The sequence below is a fragment of the Tiliqua scincoides genome, chromosome 2, assembly GCF_035046505.1.
Source record: "Tiliqua scincoides isolate rTilSci1 chromosome 2, rTilSci1.hap2, whole genome shotgun sequence".
Classification (NCBI taxonomy): domain Eukaryota; kingdom Metazoa; phylum Chordata; class Lepidosauria; order Squamata; family Scincidae; genus Tiliqua; species Tiliqua scincoides.
The window spans coordinates 214276128-214295032 of NC_089822.1; the positions used below are offsets into that span (position 1 = coordinate 214276128).

General features: G+C 42.7%; 1 protein-coding gene across 6 annotated transcripts in view; it reads right to left on the reverse strand.

Moving 5' to 3' along the window:
• IQSEC1 (IQ motif and Sec7 domain ArfGEF 1) overlaps positions 1–18905 on the reverse strand; it is a 452630-nt gene that overhangs the window by 56895 nt on the left and 376830 nt on the right. For all 6 annotated transcript variants that reach the window (XM_066614256.1, XM_066614253.1, XM_066614252.1 and 3 more), the window contains 2 exons: positions 16585–16858; positions 12008–13272 (listed from right to left, as the gene is read on the reverse strand). In XM_066614256.1, the coding sequence (XP_066470353.1) occupies positions 12008–13272; positions 16585–16858 (1539 nt within the window). The remainder of the gene's footprint in view (positions 1–12007; positions 13273–16584; positions 16859–18905) is intronic.

The following is an 18905-nucleotide window of genomic DNA, read 5'->3' on the forward strand; positions in this document are numbered from 1 at the left end:
AAGATCTGTACAATACAAATGTGATCATATACGTATTTGGTATGTTCAGTGCCTTCTCTGTTTTCGAAGGCATTACAACAGAAGAATATGCAAATAGCCTTGTCGATGAAGGATGCAGCATTTTGTTCATACACGTAAAATCAGTAGCTAAGAACAAGGTGACCTTGTTATTTTTTATACCAAGATGGTGATACAACCACAATTTTTTCTTCATGTGGTTTATTGAAAACAACTTTACCAAACAGCATAAAATGTTTATTTTGTTGTACTACACTAGTATAAATTTGATACCTAACAAGTAAAATAAACAATTTCCCTCAAAACTACTTTCAAAACTTGCATTATCATCATGTCCTAAATCAGTCTGATGTGAAGTGTTCATCTGAAAACAGATGTAAGAACCTGCTATTATACCACAAGGGCAAGCGACCATATTTCCTCTACGAAATCAAACATATTTTTTCTACAGCCATGTCCAACTATTCCTGAACAATTCAATATTCATGATCCCCACCTGAACAACTTCATTGTAAAAATGCAAAATGTAACCATGTGAACCTATTGAATATAGCAAACTAGGTTCCCATGTTGGAATAAAGAATATGTACAAACGTCTACACTGGTGGATGCCAACCTTTTTATTTGGAGCATTTACAATCATATTCTAACATTCTACATATTTAGACTCTTCAAGCAGCTAACCAAAAACAGTCAAGAAAATGGCTCCAATAATTTCATTCAAGTTCTGGATGTTCTATTTTAGATTTAGCTTTTGAATTAATGATTTGTGCATATTAAAACATCTGTTCTGAAGCAGCATTTGTATGAAAGGAATAGATGGTTAAATGGAAAGAGAACCAAATGTTCAAAGACTAAATCAGAAATGGGTTTTTTTTTTTTCTTAGCACAGTCAGAACTGATGGTGCCTTAATTAGGTGTACTATCCAGCCTTGTAGACTGAACGAAAAAAAATGACCACACACAAAGTTGCTTTTGCAGAATATCATCTCTTCTGCTATGCTCTGAAATTATTTCCATGTGGAATATGCTATAGTACAATGCTACCCAAACTCCTGCAAAGGAGTTGGAGCACTTTAAAAGTGTGTGGGGGAGGGACTATGGAAGCAACATGAACCCCAGGATTGTGCTGCTGCCAGGGAGGGGAAGGGGGTGCTTTAACTTACCTGAGGAACTGCCAGCCTTTGGAAGTGGTTTTCAATTGACTGCATTTTTTTAAATAGTTTGTAGGCTTGGGGACCTTTGCACAGGTATCTGCAGGGCACCCCGCTTGCCCTGGAGGCTGGCACTCTCTCAGGTAAGTTGAAAAATCCCCCCCCCCCCCGGCAGCAGTGTGATCCCAACCGCGTTGCTGCCTCCCATTCCTCCCTGCCCCTTAAAGAGGCAGGGACAGGTGCTTTCCTGGCTGGAGGGTTATGATCCACCGGTTTGGGAACCACTGCTATAGTAGAAAGGGAAAACATAAAATACACAACACCACAGAATCAAAGTGAATCACTGATCTAAGGAAACATTTATTAGCTATGCCTCATATTCATATAATTAAACAATTAGTATGTAATTGAGTTCCTGACTACAATCACATGAATAATGGCAAACAGGGTTGGCAATGAGGTTTCTAACTTCTGCATTGTCTCACACACTTTTTATTCCATACTTTTGCAACATGGTATTCAGCAAGGTGAGGGTTGTTACAGTTCTTCTTTATAGTGCATTCCTTACTTATAAGGCTCTCTCCACACAGGGAAAGGAAGCGGGCTACCTTATTCATGGTACACACAAAAGATGAGTATACAGTAGACATTTCACCAAATCTAACTTGCCACATATGCACATAGACAGACATGCACAGATATGTAAGCCACCCATCTGCACTGTTCTTCCAAAAACATCATACCATGACAAGAACCTTACTATGCCTATGCATCTCATCCAAGAAAGGGGTAAGAATAACATTATGATGATGGTGAATATTTATATCCCACTTTTCAACAAAAAGTAGATCACAAAGCAATTTACATAGCAAAGTAAATCAATAAATGATTCCCTGTCCTTAAAGGGCTCACAGACTAAAAAGAAGGGAAGTAGAGATGTCACTTGCGTCCTGAGTACACTTCTGTACTGCAGCAAGTCATGGACTCTTCGCTCACAACAGGAGAGGAAACTGAGCGCTTTCCACATGCGCTGCCTCCGACACATCCTCGGCATCACCTGGCAGGACAAAGTTCCAAACAACACAGTCCTGGAACGTGCTGGAATCCCTAGCATGTATTCACTGCTGAAACAGAGACGCCTGCGTTGGCTTGGTCATGTCGTGAGAATGGATGATGGCCGGATCCCAAAGGATCTCCTCTATGGAGAACTCGTGCAAGGAAAGCGCCCTACAGGTAGACCACAGCTGCGATACAAGGACATCTGCAAGAGGGATCTGAAGGCCTTAGGGATGGACCTCAACAAGTGGGAAACCCTGGCCTCTGAGCGGCCCGCTTGGAGGCAGGCTGTGCAGCATGGCCTTTCCCAGTTTGAAGAGACACTTTGCCAACAGTCTGAGGCTAAGAGGCAAAGAAGGAAGGCCCATAGCCAGGGAGACAGACCAGGGACAGACTGCACTTGCTCCCGGTGTGGAAGGGATTGTCACTCCCGGATTGGCCTTTTCAGCCACACTAGATGCTGTGCCAGAACCACCTTTCAGAGCGCGATACCATAGTCTTTCGAGACTGAAGGTTGCCAATACAAGAGATATCAGCAACAGCCACTGGAAAAGATTCCATGCTAGGGAGAAAGATTCTCCTTACCACTTGGTAAGACCACACAGATGGTCAGCTTAACATGCAGTTACTTGCACACCATAGTTAAGCTACCACTTGGTAAATCATCATGTTGACTATTTACTCATCTATGGAAGAGAGAAAAGGGCAATGCCCTGGTAATGTTTTCATGAATAACATGTCCAAGAGCTCTAGTATGTAATTCTCTTTATTCCAAATGAAAGTCTCAATACTTTAGATTTAAGATAAAATCTTAGATAAATACTAAAAATTTAGCACTTTTTTTGGGTGAAACTATACATTACTTCAACAAACCACGTTCTCAAACAGTGTTAATAGCATAAGGCTGTGGTTTTCAAATTCTCTGGGAGTTTGAAAGCTGCAGTAAGTGCTTGCGGGGGAGGGCAAGGAGGCAGCGGGAAGGCAGCAACGCAATCCCCAGGTTTTGCGGAAGTGGAGCGCGATTGCTCCACTTTCACTTTCTGCACGCTGGGGAGCCCTGCAGATGCTTGCACAGGGCTTCCCGCACCCCCAGGATGCGGCTGCAGGGACTGGTGAGTACATCCCAGTACCTGCAGCCCTGTTAGTGATGAGATCCTGGGGATCGCGTCACTGCCTTCCCCCTGTCCCCACTCCTTAAGGGGGCAGAGGCCAGGGCACTCAGGCTGGGACATCACGATGACCCAGTCTGAATACCACTGTCATAAGGGTTCATTTCCACGGAAGGGTGGGTGCTGAACCATTCCCTGCTGGCCTTTTATGGAAAACAAGCAAGAATCTTGACAAGGAGGGAGCACAAGCCATTTCATATATATGCAACAGGGATCAAATGTGTACATCTATTGACTGGGTAGAAATGGGTTAAGGGAGAAAAAAAGGAAAGATGAGCTAAAGGAGAAGGACCTGCAATCCCACCTGCCACTATTCTCTTGAAAATGCACTACTGGCTGGCCGGTACACATTATTGAGAAAGACAAGCTTCCTTAAGTAGTGTGGAGCTCTACCCTTCTATTACAGACAAAAGCACCCAGAATGAAAAATATTCAACCAAGGTTGCAAGGCAGCAGCTACATATGCTTTCACTGATTGCTGCTTTTATCATTTCATGCTGTTTGTCCTACTGCAAGCAAGAACATTAATGCTCTATTTTTGAAAAGACTAATGAGCTTATCTTATATCTTCTAGACAAGAAGACATACATTGCACACTGTTCCACAACATGTGCATGTGCACACATACATACGCACACAGTGGCGTAGCTAGTGAGGGGGCGGGGTGGTCCTCCCCAGGTCCCAGCCTTGGGGGTGGCAGCACAAATTACCCAACATTGCAGAGGTTACAAGCAACCCCATCATGCTATATACTGTTGGATGCGGAATTTCCAGCTGAATGCACTGCCAAAAACCGGAGGAAATTATCTCCTTTCCATCAAAAGGTATAGCCAAAAAACCAGAAACAAAAAAATGCATGGAGCCCTATGGAAAGTGAAACAGAGCCATATCGCGTGTTTAGTCGCACAGGCTACAGAGAAAATTCACTTGGTGAAACAGGGCTAGCTTCCCCTTATTTAATTATCTGTTTCTCTTTAATTTATTTATAATTATTTTATTTTGCTTGATGATGTTACTTCTAGCTACAACATCACTTCTGGTGGGTCCTGGAGAGTTTGTCATTCTAAAAAGTGGGTCCCAGTGTTAAAAGTTTGAGAACCATTGCCTTAACTCAAAACAGGCCAATGAGACAACCTGGGAGGGGGGTGACACCCTAGTGACCAAAATTCTGGAAATCGTGGTTTTTAGGAATAATACCATCATGTTATGTACCATTTGATGCAGAATTTCATCCATTGCTTGTGGGGAAATATTCACTGCATTTATTTTCTGGCCATTATTATTATTAATTTCATGTCATGAATATTACTATATCTCAGTCTCACCTAGCTCACAGGGCTGTTGTGAGGACAAAATAAGGGGGGGAACCATGTATACCACCCTGAGCTGCTTAGAGGAAGGGTAGTATAAAAATGTGAATTAATAATTAATAAATTAATTAAGTCGTATGGGGTGACAAAAAGTTATGGGCCCCAGGTGTCAAATGACCTAGTTATGCCTCTGCACACACACACACAGTTCCTGCTACAAAAAGTCAATGAGAACTCTGAGTGAATTAATTTACAATAAAGAAACATCAGCAGGTGAAAGACAGAAAAGTGGACAAACTGGAAAAGAGATTGGCATAATCTATGGATTCTAAATGCTGAGGAGTATCTTAATGAATATTCATTAAAAAATTAAACTTCATTTGTTACTAGCATTTCAACTAAACTACCAATTCAATTCAGACATTGCAGAAGAATAATTTCTATTACCTGCTTTCACCAGTTATTTAGCTTATAGAATATTCCTGTTTATTCTATATACTTATGATTCATGTGACTTTGAAATAAACAGCAGGACTGACACCTCATAGAATATCTGATTGCCAGCATCTGTCCAAGAAGTTTGTTACCAGAAGAAGTTACTGAAATATACAGAGGAACCAAGTGGTGAAGCGGAGTAATTTCTCTTACAAGGACATCATGAATTCTTATTTTGAACAACACATCTGACATATGTCAAATTTCATGGATATTGTAAGATATCATAGATATTGGCTGTTTTTTTTTTGGATGTTTGCCAGAGTTTCCTTGCTTGATATATGACAATACTTTCCTATTTCTGTGGCTTCTCTCTTTTGGTCACTGTTGTTTCCCCTTTGTGCTATGTGTTCACTACTACGACACTGTCATTCTTAAATAGCTGAAAATGCAACTGTCTCTGTTTTTCACTTGGATAGCCTAACCACCCTGAATTCCAGGGAACAATAAATGAGCTGGCAAATCCTGACTTGCATAATTATAATCAGACAGTTGCTTGGCTGCAATAGTCAAAGAAACCCTGCCTTTTAGAGTGGGCACTTTAAAATGAGATTATATCCTGATCAGCTCTCTAGCTTCGTGACAAGAAAATTCTGCTTAATCCTAGCATGCAGCCAAATCATGTGCTTGGAATGGTTAATACTTGAAAAATCTGATTGGTTAGGAGTGATGTAATGACTCCATTCCAGTTTCTGGGGATATTTCCAAGTAGTTAATGCTAGGCACTGCAACCTTTTGAAGGCAAGATTTTATTTTCAACACTGGGAAGGTTTATGTGTGTGCTATAAATGGCTGGAAAGAAATTCCCCACACCCTTTTCTGAATGCAGTCAGCCTTTTGCTAAACTACTGCCTGGGTTGATTCCTACTATGAACATTTTCCTCCTCTTTGCAAATTCCTTGAACTTTTTAAAGGGAAAAGTGTCTCCATTTAAATATTTGATGCTGCTGTTAAGGAGTAATGTGCACTCCAGATGTCATAAAAATACTCTTTGTACTGAATGCTCAATAGGCTAACATCTACTCCCAGAAACCTTTGATAGAAATCTCTCATGTTTATTTTTAGATATCACATTATATGTTCTTCTGAAATGCAGTCCTGACATATAGTAAAAAGGGTTAGAGGCACAAACAGCCCAACCAGCACAAAAATGCTGGGCAGGCTTTTTGGTAACATTACAGCAAACAATAAAATCAGCATCTTTTAGATGCAACTTTACAATAAGTGTATGCAAAGCTTGTCAAATTTGTGTCCAGTAAATAGTGAACCCTATCCAAGTATGTTAAGGGGGCTTACATCACCAATGTAGTCTTAGTTTAATTTATTTCGATACAATTTCCAGCAAACTTAGTTTTCAGGCAAACAGTGGGAGAAGACAGATGTAACATATATAAATCAGTGGGGCTGAGCTGGAAGCGCCCTCACTGTATGTAACTGAAATATAACTATTCTACCCCTCAGGCTGATCTCAGGAAAAACAATTCTGGATGTCTGTAGCAGAAGCCAGATGTGAATGGTGCTGATTTGCTAACCCTCCCCATGTTACTATACCCCATCTATGGTCCTTGAAGCAGTTTTAGACTTCAAAAAATGGAGGAAAAAATCTCATGCATAAAGTATGGCAGCCAAACAAAGGGATACAACCAGGGTTTCTTTTCTAATGGAACGCAAAACAGAGGCATTCGCTGGGTGGATGCTGGGGGGGTGCAGGGTGGGCGGGCGCCTGGCCCCTGCTTGACCGCACAACGACCCCCTCCTGCCCCCATCTCCAAGCTCTCGCCTGAGCCCAGCCCGCCTCCTCTCCTCCGTGCTCTGCTTCCCCGCGCAGCTTCCAAGCCACTGGGGGGCACGGGGGACACATGCTGACGCCAAGGAGGAGGACAGACAGACAGCCAGGGAGATGGGCTGCGGCACCCATGGAATGCCCAGGTACTGGCTTGGCGGAGGGGAAGGATGCTGGCTGGTGCAGCCCCCGTGCCAACCTGCAGCACGAGCTTATGCATGTCTACTCAGAAGTAAGTTCCATTGAGTTCAATGGGGCTTACTCCGGGGAAAGTGTCATAGCCTTGCAGCCTGAGTAGACAGGCAGAGGAAGGGCTCTGAGGCTGCAGTCCTGTCCACACTTTCCTGGGAGGAAGCCCCACTGCCTCTACTGGAACTGACTTCTGAGTAGACAGGCAGAGGAGGGGCTCTGAGGCTGCAGTCCTGTCCACACTTTCCTGGGAGGAAGCCCCACTGCCTCTACTGGGACTGACTTCTGAGTAGACAGGCAGAGGAGGGGCTCTGAGGCTGCAGTCCTGTCCACACTTTCCTGGGAGGAAGCCCCACTGCCTCTACTGGGACTGACTTCTGAGTAGACAGGCAGAGGAGGGGCTCTGAGGCTGCAGTCCTGTCCACACTTTCCTGGGAGGAAGCCCCACTGCCTCTACTGGGACTGACTTCTGAGTAGACAGGCAGAGGAGGGGCTCTGAGGCTGCAGTCCTGTCCACACTTTCCTGGGAGGAAGCCCCACTGCCTCTACTGGGACTGACTTCTGAGTAGACAGGCAGAGGAGGGGCTCTGAGGCTGCAGTCCTGTCCACACTTTCCTGGGAGGAAGGCCCACTGCCTCTAGTGGGACAGACTTCTGAGGAGACAGGCAGAGGAGGGGCTCTGAGGCTGTAGTCCTGTCCACACTTTCCTAGGAGGAAGCCCCACTGCCTTTAGTGGGACTGACTTCTGAGGAGACAGGCAGAGGAGGGGCTCTGAGGCTGCAGTCCTCTCCACACTTTCCTAGGAGGAAGGCCCACTGCCTCTAATGGGACTGACTTCTGAGGAGACAGGCACAGGATCGGGCCCTGAGGCTGCCATCCTATCCACAGTAAGCCCCATTCACTAAAGTGGACTTCTGAGTAGACACGCAGAACATAAGAACAGCCCCACTGGATCAGGCCATAGGCCCATCTAGTCCAGCTTCCTGTATCTCACAGCGGCCCACCAAATGCCCCAGGGAGCACACCAGATAACAAGAGACCTCATCCTGGTGCCCTCCCTTGCATCTGGCATTCTGACATAACCCATTTCTAAAATCAGGAGGTTGCGCATACACATCATGGCTTGCACCCCATAATGGATTTTTCCTCCAGAAACTTGGCCAATCCCCTTTTAAAGGCGTCTAGGCTAGACGCCAGCACCACATCCTGTGGCAAGGAGTTCCACAGACCGACCACACGCTGAGTAAAGAAATATTTTCTTTTGACTGTCCTAACCCGCCCAACACTCAACTTTAGTGGATGTCCCCTGGTTCTGGTATTATGTGAGAGTGTAAAGAGCATCTCCCTATCCACTCTGTCCATCCCCTGCATAATTTTGTATGTCTCAATCATGTCCCCCCTCAGGCGACTCTTTTCTAGGCTGATGAGGCCCAAACGCCGTAGCCTTTCCTCATAAGGAAGGTGCCCCAGCCCCGTAATCATCTTAGTCGCTCTCTTTTGCACCTTTTCCATTTCCACTATGTCTTTTTTGAGATGCGGCGACCAGAACTGGACACAATACTCCAGGTGTGGCCTTACCATCGATTTGTACAACGGCATTATAATACTAGCCATTTTGTTCTCAATACCCTTCCTAATGATCCCAAGCATAGAATTGGCCTTCTTCACTGCCGCTGCACATTGGGTCAATACTTTCATCGACCTGTCCACCACCACCCCAAGATCTCTCTCCTGATCTGTCACAGACAGCTCAGAACCCATCAGCCTATATCTAAAGTTTTGATTTTTTGCCACAATGTGCATGACTTTACACTTACTGACATTGAAGTGCATCTGCCATTTTGTTGTCCATTCTGCCAGTCTGGAGAGATTCTTCTGGAGCGCCTCACAATCACTTCTGGTCTTCACCACTCGGAAAAGTTTGGTGTCGTCTGCAAACTTAGCCACTTCACTGCTCACCCCTGTCTCCAGGTCATTTATGAAGAGGTTGAAAAGCACCAGTCCCAGGACAGATCCTTGGGGCACACCGCTTTTCACCTCTCTCCATTGTGAAAATTGCCCATTGACACCCACTCTCTGCTTCCTGGCCTCCAACCAGTTCTCAATCCATGAGAGGACCTGTCCTCTAATTCCCTGACTGTGGAGTTTTTTCAGTAGCCTTTGGTGAGGGACCGTGTCAAGTTCCTTCTGAAAGTCCAGATATATAATGTCCACGGGTTCTCCCACATCCACATGCCTGTTGACCTTTTCAAAGAATTCTATAAGGTTCGTGAGGCAAGACTTACCCTTACAGAAGCCATGCTGATTCTCCCTCAGCAAGGCCTGTTTGTCTATGTGTTTTGAGATCCTATCTTTGATGAGGCATTCCACCATCTTACCCGGTATGGATGTTAGGCTGACTGGCCTATAGTTTCCCGGGTCCCCCCTCTTTCCCTTTTTAAAAATAGGCGTGACATTTGCTATCCTCCAATCTTCTGGCACCGTGGCCGTTTTGAGGGACAAGTTGCATACCTTAGTCAAGATATCTGCAACTTCATTCTTCAATTCCTTAATAACTCTTGGGTGGATGACACCAGGGCCCGGTGACTTATTGATCTTTAATTTATCAATGAGGTCTGAAACATCTTCTCTTTTAACCTCTATCTGACTTAACTCCTTGGTCAGTAGGGGCCGTTCGGGCAGCGGTATCTGCCTGAGGTCTTCTGCCGTGAAGACAGATGCAAAGAACTCATTTAATTTCTCTGCCATCTCTAAGTCTCCTTTTATCTCCCCTTTCCCTCCCTCACCATCCAGAGGGCCAACCGCTTCTCTGGCAGGTTTCCTGCTTCTAACATATTTGAAGAAGCTTTTATTATTCCCCTTAATGTTGCTGGCCATGCGTTCCTCATAGTCTCGCTTGGCCTCCCGTATCACCTTCTTACATTTCTTTTGCCACAGTTTATGTTCCTTTTTATTCTCCTCGTTAGGGCAAGACTTCCATTTACGGAAGGAAGCTTCCTTGCCCTTCACAGCCTCTCTAACTTGGCTGGTTAGCCATGCGGGCACCCTCCTGGATTTAGTGGAACCCTTCTTTCTTTGCGGTATACACCTCTGCTGGGCCTCTATTACTGTTGTTTTAAGCAGCCTCCATGCACTCTGGAGAGATTGGACTCTTTTTACCCTCCCTTTCAACCTCCTTCTAACCAGCCTCCTCATTTGGGGGAAGTCCGCCCGTCGGAAGTCAAAGGTTTTTGTTAGAGATTTGCCTGGTATTCTTCCCCCAACGTGCATGTCAAAAAGGATTTTTCCTCCAGAAACTCGTCCAATCCCCTTTTAAAGGCGTTCAGGCTAGACGCCATCACCACATCCTGTGGCAAGGAGTTCCACAGACCAACCACAGCTGAGTAAAGAAATATTTTCTTTTGTCTGTTCTAACTCTCCAACACTCAATTTTAGTGGATGTCCCCTGGTTCTGGTGTTATGTGAGAGTGTAAAGAGCATCTCTCTATCCACTCTGTCCATCCCCTGCACAATTTTGTATGTCCCAATCATGTCCCCCCTCAGGTGCCTCTTTTCTAGGCTGAAGAGGCCCAAACGCCGTAGCCTTTCCTCGTAAGGAAGGTGCCCCAGCCCAGTAATCATCTTACTGTGTTCAGTCCTATATGGAATATACTGGAGACAACAAAAGAATTTTAAAAATATGCTAAAAACTAGAATCAAAACTTTCTTACTATCAAATTACACAAGCTTAGGCCCAAATCCTAGCCAACTTTTCAGCACTGGCATGGCAGTGCCAATGGAACATGTGCAGCATCCTGCAGTTGGGTGACGGTCACAGAGGCCTCCTCAAGGTAAGGAAATGTTTGTTCCTTTATCTTGTAGCTGCATTGCTCTTGTGTTGGGGCTGGAAAGTGGGTTAGGACTGCACCCTTAATCAGATGCAATTCTTGTCCAGAACTATTGTAAAGCTAACAAAGCATGAATCTGATAAAACCATTATTTATTACCTTCTGCCAGTTGTACTAGCTGCATGATATCTCAAGAAATTATAAATGTTAAAATAGGCAATTTTTATATATTGTGTTACATGGAAAATAGACTTACAATGGAGATTGTGTACTCTGACAACAGATTACTCCTTTATCTATAATACTACTTAGCTCAGACAGTACTGAAAAAGAGTATGTCAAACTAAATATATAGCTATTTAATTTTATGATATTTAGATATGAAATCAATTACAAACCTGCACCAGTATCAACATACTTTGCTCAAGGAAAGCAGCCCTTTAGAAAAGTAAGTGATTTGTTTAATGCTGTTGTCTTATTTGGCCAGGGCAAATTTACAAGGAATGAATTACTAACAAAGTATCAGCTCTAATCTACTCAGTGATTTCAGATAACATGCTGAAGAGCCAACATGGATAAGAAAAGTAAAGCACATGAGAGGAGGGAGACCTCTCTTATAATTTTTCTTATTGCTTTCCATTGTCAGCTTCCATTTCTCTGAATATGCTTTCTTTCCTATTCACCCCTTTTCAATTTATTGTGAAGGAGGAAAAAAAGGGGGTACGGTTAATTATGAATTTAAAAGACCACTACCACAAGATATGCACTTGGAGTTGGCAACTGCAGTACAGTAGTACGGGACGGTAATAGACTATATTGCTGAACCAACAAAAGAGATGGGTGTGTTTACACAATCTTCAGGCATAAGTTAACCCTCACTGTGGAACTGCAGTTAATTCTAGTTATCCAATGATATGGAGATAAATTATGCACACAAATTGTCTATGCATACATAAAAAAGCAACAACTTCATGGAAGGGAAGATCGGAAATGGCACTGTACTCACTTATTAAAAAGGTTCAGACCAATTCTGTAGTGGCGTTTTCTGATGACATCGTTACTGAAGGCAGGGGAATCCCAGCTATTACGAGTCTCTTTGTGGTATGTTTGTTTGCTTAAGGTTTGTTCCCTTAGGCTGTCTCGAGAAGAAGATTCAGAACTGCAGTTTATTGTATCATTGGAATTTGAAGTGCTATTGATGCTGTCATTGTCACCATCAGAGTAATCAGACTCAGATTTGCTTTGCCGGTTTGCTGTGCCATTAATGGCCAAGTGGCTGTCAATAGGTCTAGGCCTATGTCTTGTCTCCTGTTCCTCTCGGGAAATTAACTTGGTAGGGATGCCATGTGAGATGTGTTTGGGACTACCTTGCTGACTTGGTAGCCCACGATCATATGCATTTTGTCTCTTTAAAGATCCTCTCTCTGATCTATCACTCAAGTCTACTGAACTATCACTTGGTGGTTCTATGGTTAACAAAGGCAGATGATCCATCCTCATTCTTTGCTCCTGGGATTCTAGTGAAGGCGTGCTCCTGCAACTTGTGTCAGTGTCTATCTTATGATCCTTGTGCGTCATAGACCAGTACTCTTGAGATGGGTTCATTGACCGAAGTCTTAGGTCAGATTCTGTGCTAGATGGCCTATCTACAGACTGAGAAAGGGGGAGTGGTGGGGATAGTTCTTCCTCATCGATATATAATGTAACATCACTATACGATGCAGTCATTTCATCAAGTTTCCTATGATCCACATTATGGCTTGTTGGTTTAGTTTGACCACAACTGTCCCTTTCAATTTCACGACTTCGAACTTGATCAGGTATCTGTACCTCACCAGAGTGCAGGCTACGACAATTTAGTGCATCATCAATCGACTCTGCAAGAGATTTCACTTGTCTTGAAAAAGCATCCTCCAGCTCTGTTATGGCATCAGCAAAGTCAGTAGATGCTGCCGGAGACTTCATGGTAGTGGGTTCACCAAGGTCACTACATTCAGACTGAACAAGAGCTCCTAATTTTGATCCATCATTTGTAACAGAAACTTGTTTCCCCTCAAAGTAGGAACTGTGGACTTTCTCAGGTCCTTCAAACGAAAACTGCATTCTCATATTGGATAGTACAATGCGTCTTGACATACGATTTTCAGACATAGAACTTCTAAGCCGCTCAAAATTTTTGTTCATCTGATACTGGCGGAAAGCAGTCTGTATAGTACGAGCAGCATGTCTAGTTATGAGACGGCCTCCGTATTTCCGTTCAAGCATTTCAACCTAAAAAGGAAATATAAACATTTTATAAGAATCATGTGCTAAGCCTTATTAGATATCACTGTGGTATGATGCTGCAGTAAGAAACTCACAGTTCTCATAGAAAAATGTGCCTGCAGGAATTCGAAAACATAAAAATATTTCTGAGCTAGAAATATACTAAGCACATAAGGGCCTTCATTACAACGAGAGATTTATGCCTGTATAACTTGCACCTAAGATTATGTGTTAAAAAAATAACTTCCATGATAATCAGATATGTTTTATTTTGTGAAACCAGAAGTGGGTTGCAATTGGAGATAAGAGCCTTTCACAGCAGTGGGGAGGCCCCCAGAGGGGCTGCGAGACCCCCTCCCCATGCCTTCTGGACAGCCTACCCCAAGGTATGTTTAAAAGCCGCTTTTTGTGGCAGCAGCATGATTGCTGCAGTGCCATCACTACAATCATTTTGTGGCTAGAACACAAGAAGAGCCCCCCTGGATCAGGCCCAAAGCCCATCTAGTCCAGCTTTCTATAACTCACAGGGAACACATAAGTCGCAGAGAACACATAAGACAACAAGAGACCTGCATCCTGGTGCCCTCCCTTGCATCTGGCATTCTGAGGTAGACTACTTCTAAAATCAGGAGGTTTTCCCTGCTCCCTTTAAAGGGGAATGGCCTCCTTCTGGTTTCCCAGTGGGACACTAACCACCAGTTTGGGAACCACTGCATTAAAGCATCACTTGCTTTAAAGTGATGTCTCTTTTTGAGTTCATCTTAACACCAGAAGCATGATCATGGTATGTGGAATACTCAGTTACATCTGTACCTTCCACAGAATGAATTCATAACTTAAAAATGCACCTCATTCAAGAAATGCACTTCCTTCATTATAAGACAATACAGAGGAGAGGTGATGGGATAATCTAGCTTGACTGCCTGTCTTAAACAGTGGTCAGCTGTACATTCCAGGAAGCTTAGGTTGAGAGATGTGAAATAAATCTGAAAGTAGATTGAAGTAGTATTTATAAGTAAGAGTCAAGGTCTTACAAAGAGGGTTTTAACATTCGAATACAAGATTAGAAAGAAAGAGGGTTTTTTTGTTTTTCTCATTAGTCCTGGGAGGTTTTACTAGCACACTACTGATGCTCACAATTTGGATATAAAGGTTTTTTAAGCAATCTTCATTTTCACCGTGTACTAAAGCAGCGGTCTCCAAACTGCGGCCCACTGCAAGCCAAAATTACCACCCAGGTGCACCGTCACAGAGGCTTTCTGTTCCACACTGCAGCCCCATGTTTCACTACATTTCTTCTCAGAAACTGGCGCTAGGTAGCCACTTCCACTGCCCCATCACCCCAGCAGGCTCTGCGCCCCAATTTCCAGGTGGAAGCAGTTGCCTGGCACCAATTTCTGAGAACTGCAGTGAAACATGGGGGCTGTAGCACGGAATAGAAAGCCTCCACCACACTGCACCCAGACCAGTAATTTTGGCACGCTAGATCCAGCTTGCAGGCAGTAATTTGGAGGCTATTGTACCATAGAATACTAACCCAATATAACACCCTGCTCATCTTTGTCCTTTGCATTGCATTTCCTGAAATAGACTGTGATCACTTAAGATCACTGTTTTATAGGTGTGAGATATATTACTCCTACTGTTGCATTACTGTGAACGTAATTTTAATGAACTAAAAAAATACCCCTGCTAACTGGGTAAGAGGTACTGTTAGGGTGGGTGCTCATCTTTTATTTAGCAGGGGGAGAGTAACTGACCCTCCTCACCCCAGCAGTGTCTTTTCTAGTGGCTGTCTGCTGGTGTTCTTTTGCATCTTTTGAATTTAGACTGTGAGCCCTTTTGGGACAGGGAGCCATTAGTTATTTGATTTTCTCTGTAAACCACTTTGTGAACGTTTAGTTGAAAAGCAGTATATAGAGAGAATACTAACACTACTCAAATGTAATGTTTTTGTCTACTCAGGAGGACAATTTTGCCATATATTATATCCTATAAACATATCTACATAAGGACTTACATAAAGACTACAATAAAAAGGTGAAATAGCCTGAATAATTTTATTGAACCATACTGTTCAAGCATTTTCTGGTCATTTAATTGCTCCATTTAAGCCTGGGCGTCACAGCAAGTATTAAAGCTAGCTGATATGACTTCCAGTAAAAATTCAGGAAAATCATTTATGTTCACTTATGTATAATGAATATATCTTACAGTCCAACGGTATGTGGGACTTACACTGCTGGAATGTAAGATCTTTTACAGCTGTCGCAAAAGGCGACACACCATATTGCGAAGCCAGGCCACTGCTACCAGTGGCAAATGGCCATGGATCTGAGCTAGTGGAGTTCCCATGTCTCTTGGCACTGGTAAGTCAGCGTGGGGGGTGGAAAGGAAGAGGGCTAGGGAATGAACAGGGAATAATCTGGGGCAGAAAGGGGTGGTAGCAGTGGCAGCACCTCTGATATACTATGCCCCTTACAGGATCTGCCTTTCCAGATCCACTCAGACTTGTGCCAGAGAAATTCCAGCACCAGAGCTTAAACACCCAGCCCTAAGTAAGGGGACAAATGTTCCCTTACCCAGAGGAGACCTCCAGGACTGTCCCTCCCGCAGGATGCAGTGCATGCTCCAGTGCATGCTACAGGGGAGGGAAAGGACAGAATCAGGGTCTTAATCAGTCTCCAATACACAGCTTTAACTACATTTTGAAAATAAAGACCTTCTCAACAGAAAAAGTGAAGAACAACTTGACATAAGGATTTTGCCACATAAAGTTGTAGCCTCAAAATCTGGATGCAGGACCAGAGACAGAATGAAAAAAGTGTTCTTATATTATATTAGGTCAATGGTTAATATTGCCCAAAGTTGTAAAAATGTTGACAGTTTGAAACAAGTCAAAAGATGCTGTGCTTGATTGAAAAGATGGGAACTTCATTTTTTAAAAACTATTTTATTGTTGAATCTCTAACAACAGAAACCTATCCTGAGCTTAAACTGCACCTTCTTTTGTTGAAATTTGGCACAGCTACACAAATTAAGCAATGAGCCACCTATACAAAACCATATTAGTTGTTTCTGATTCTTTGAACAAACCTCCTGCCGTCCCCCCACAACCTCTTTTAGCATAATTAGCTGCTACTTCAGTAAGCCAAAAGGGGGAAAAACACTTTACAATTATTCAGATATACCAAATTATGGGACAAACTAAGAATTTCACCAACACACCTGCTGTTTTCCAGGTAAATCTGAATAAGCAATAATCATCTTTTTAAGCCACTTCAACTTAATTCAAAAATCAAAGTACAGCTGAAATACCTGCTTATCCTGCAAGTCTGATGAGAGTTCATAGCTCTCTGAAAGTGACCTCGACCTTTTGATAGCTTCTTCTTCTGCTTGTTTTCTTAGTATGGATGTTGAGTGCTGAAGCTTTGGCCTTCGGGGTCTTTGCTGCCCAGGGGAGACAGAATATAGTCCGTATGGAGAATGGTCGTAATGGTCTGGGCTTATAGCTGAACTGTGAGTTATAGCTCCTTGGTGATAAGTAGATGGGCTATCCAATGTTTCACTTCCAGGAGCTTCACCCTCAACACTAAACAAAAAAGAAGACAGAGGGGAAAAATGATTCAATTAAGAATATACCAAAGATACCAGCATGTTGATATTCTACATACAATCAATGCATCTAGTAATAATTCATTATGTTTGTGGTATTCATGCCAAAGTGTTTGTTTTTTGAAGCTGCAATTTAATATGTTTACATCTCACTTTTCTGTATAAACAACAAAACAGCTTATAAGGTATAAATGCAACTAGGAAAAGACAATAGATGATCATATTTCACATCTACAGAAGTAGGTTTCTGTTAAATTTTGTACATCTCTAGTGCAACAAACAGAATTAGGATTTCTTGAATTATTATATATAATTGCAGCAAACGCAGGTGCTAGTGCTTATCGGTTTGGAAGCAAAACAGACCACCAAAAAATAAGGAAATAGCATCTACGTATTTGGGAAACTCTCTAGGTACTCAGGTACAAGAGTTGGTGAAATACAAGAAATTTATTAAGTCCAAGATTCAAAGGTGGAAATATGATAGCACTGTTACTTTATTTGAATGGAAGACAAAACAAGCATCACATTTAGAACTTGATGTTGGGAAGGTACTTTCAAATGTTGCAGAATACAGAACATCTTCCGGGATTTGGTCCAGGAATGCAATCTGGGATTCTGCCAAACATATTCCTCCTGCAACATGGTGGCAAGGTCTTTGCACAACACAGCCTCTGACTTCTCTTGCTTCTCGCCTTCTTCAGATTCCTCTATCTTCTGCAACATGTGAAAGAATCTGGTCTATGTTTGGAAACACTCACACCAAATCAAGAAATAAACTGACATGTGAAAGGGTAGAGAAGCTTGTTTGGATCCGGGCAAACCTTCAGTTTTTAGAAGTCCATAATGTGATGATGACAGACACAATAGAATAGCTGCAGAAGCAGAGACTGAAACAGATACTGAATTACAGCTTACAGCTCAGAAAATGATTCTGATTAAATTTCATGCCCATTCATTGAAACTTAGCCGCACTCCCTTCTATACACTTCTCCCCTCTCCAATTCTTTTTATGAGAATGGAGTTTTTTAAATGTTTATTTAATACTGTGGAGAGGAAATATGAATAATTGTCTAGTTGTTGCTTTGAAAAGAGTGAATGTATGGTAATAAATGCAGTTTCCTCTGACTCCCAAAAATTTAACAGCACTATCACTAATTTCTGACTGGGGCTATATGCCACAACTGGGATTACGTGCCCAGTACCAATTTATATGTACAGTACTTTGATTAGCTAGACATACACGCACACATATGTGTTCTATAAGAATCAGGCAACAAGCATACTAAAGCAGCACAGAAGTATTTAAAAATGAAATCAAGTGGCACATATACTATTCCTAAACACATTTGTTCACTTCAAGATTTGATATAATATCACATTCATTTTCTCTTTGATACGAACAACACAACATAGCTCCAATCAAACACATCTTTATCCAGCTCCAATCAAACGTCAAATTCCATTCTGATGTCTGTTCATTTAAACCTTACACAGAACACTGAATAACATTAAAGTCTTCCTCAATGTCCCAACAAAACCCATTACTGCTCATACTGGTGTATTTTATTTCCTGGTTCTTTCATGTGGTTCACATCTACTGCTTTCAAAACAGAAGTTAAATGTGCTGTTTTAATGAACATTCCTATTAAACAAACCTCAGCAGTGCCTTCAATACTTCAAAACACTTCCTTCAAGGACACTCTCCAACAGATTCCAATGCCAGAACAAGGGTATTGTTGTTGTTCAGTTAAGTCATTTCCCACTCTTCATGACCCCATAGACCACAGCACACCAGGCCTCCTTTTCTACCACTAACTTCTGGAGTGTGTCCAAATTCATTGCCTCAGTGACACTATCTAACCATCTCATCCTCTGTCGTCCCCTTCTCCTTTTGCCTTCAGTTTTTCCCAGCATCAGAGTCTTTTCTAAAGAGTCTTCTCATAAGATGACCAAAGTATTTAAGCTTCAACTTCATCATCTGTCCTTGCAATGAACAGTCAGGGTTGATTTCCTGTAGGATTGAC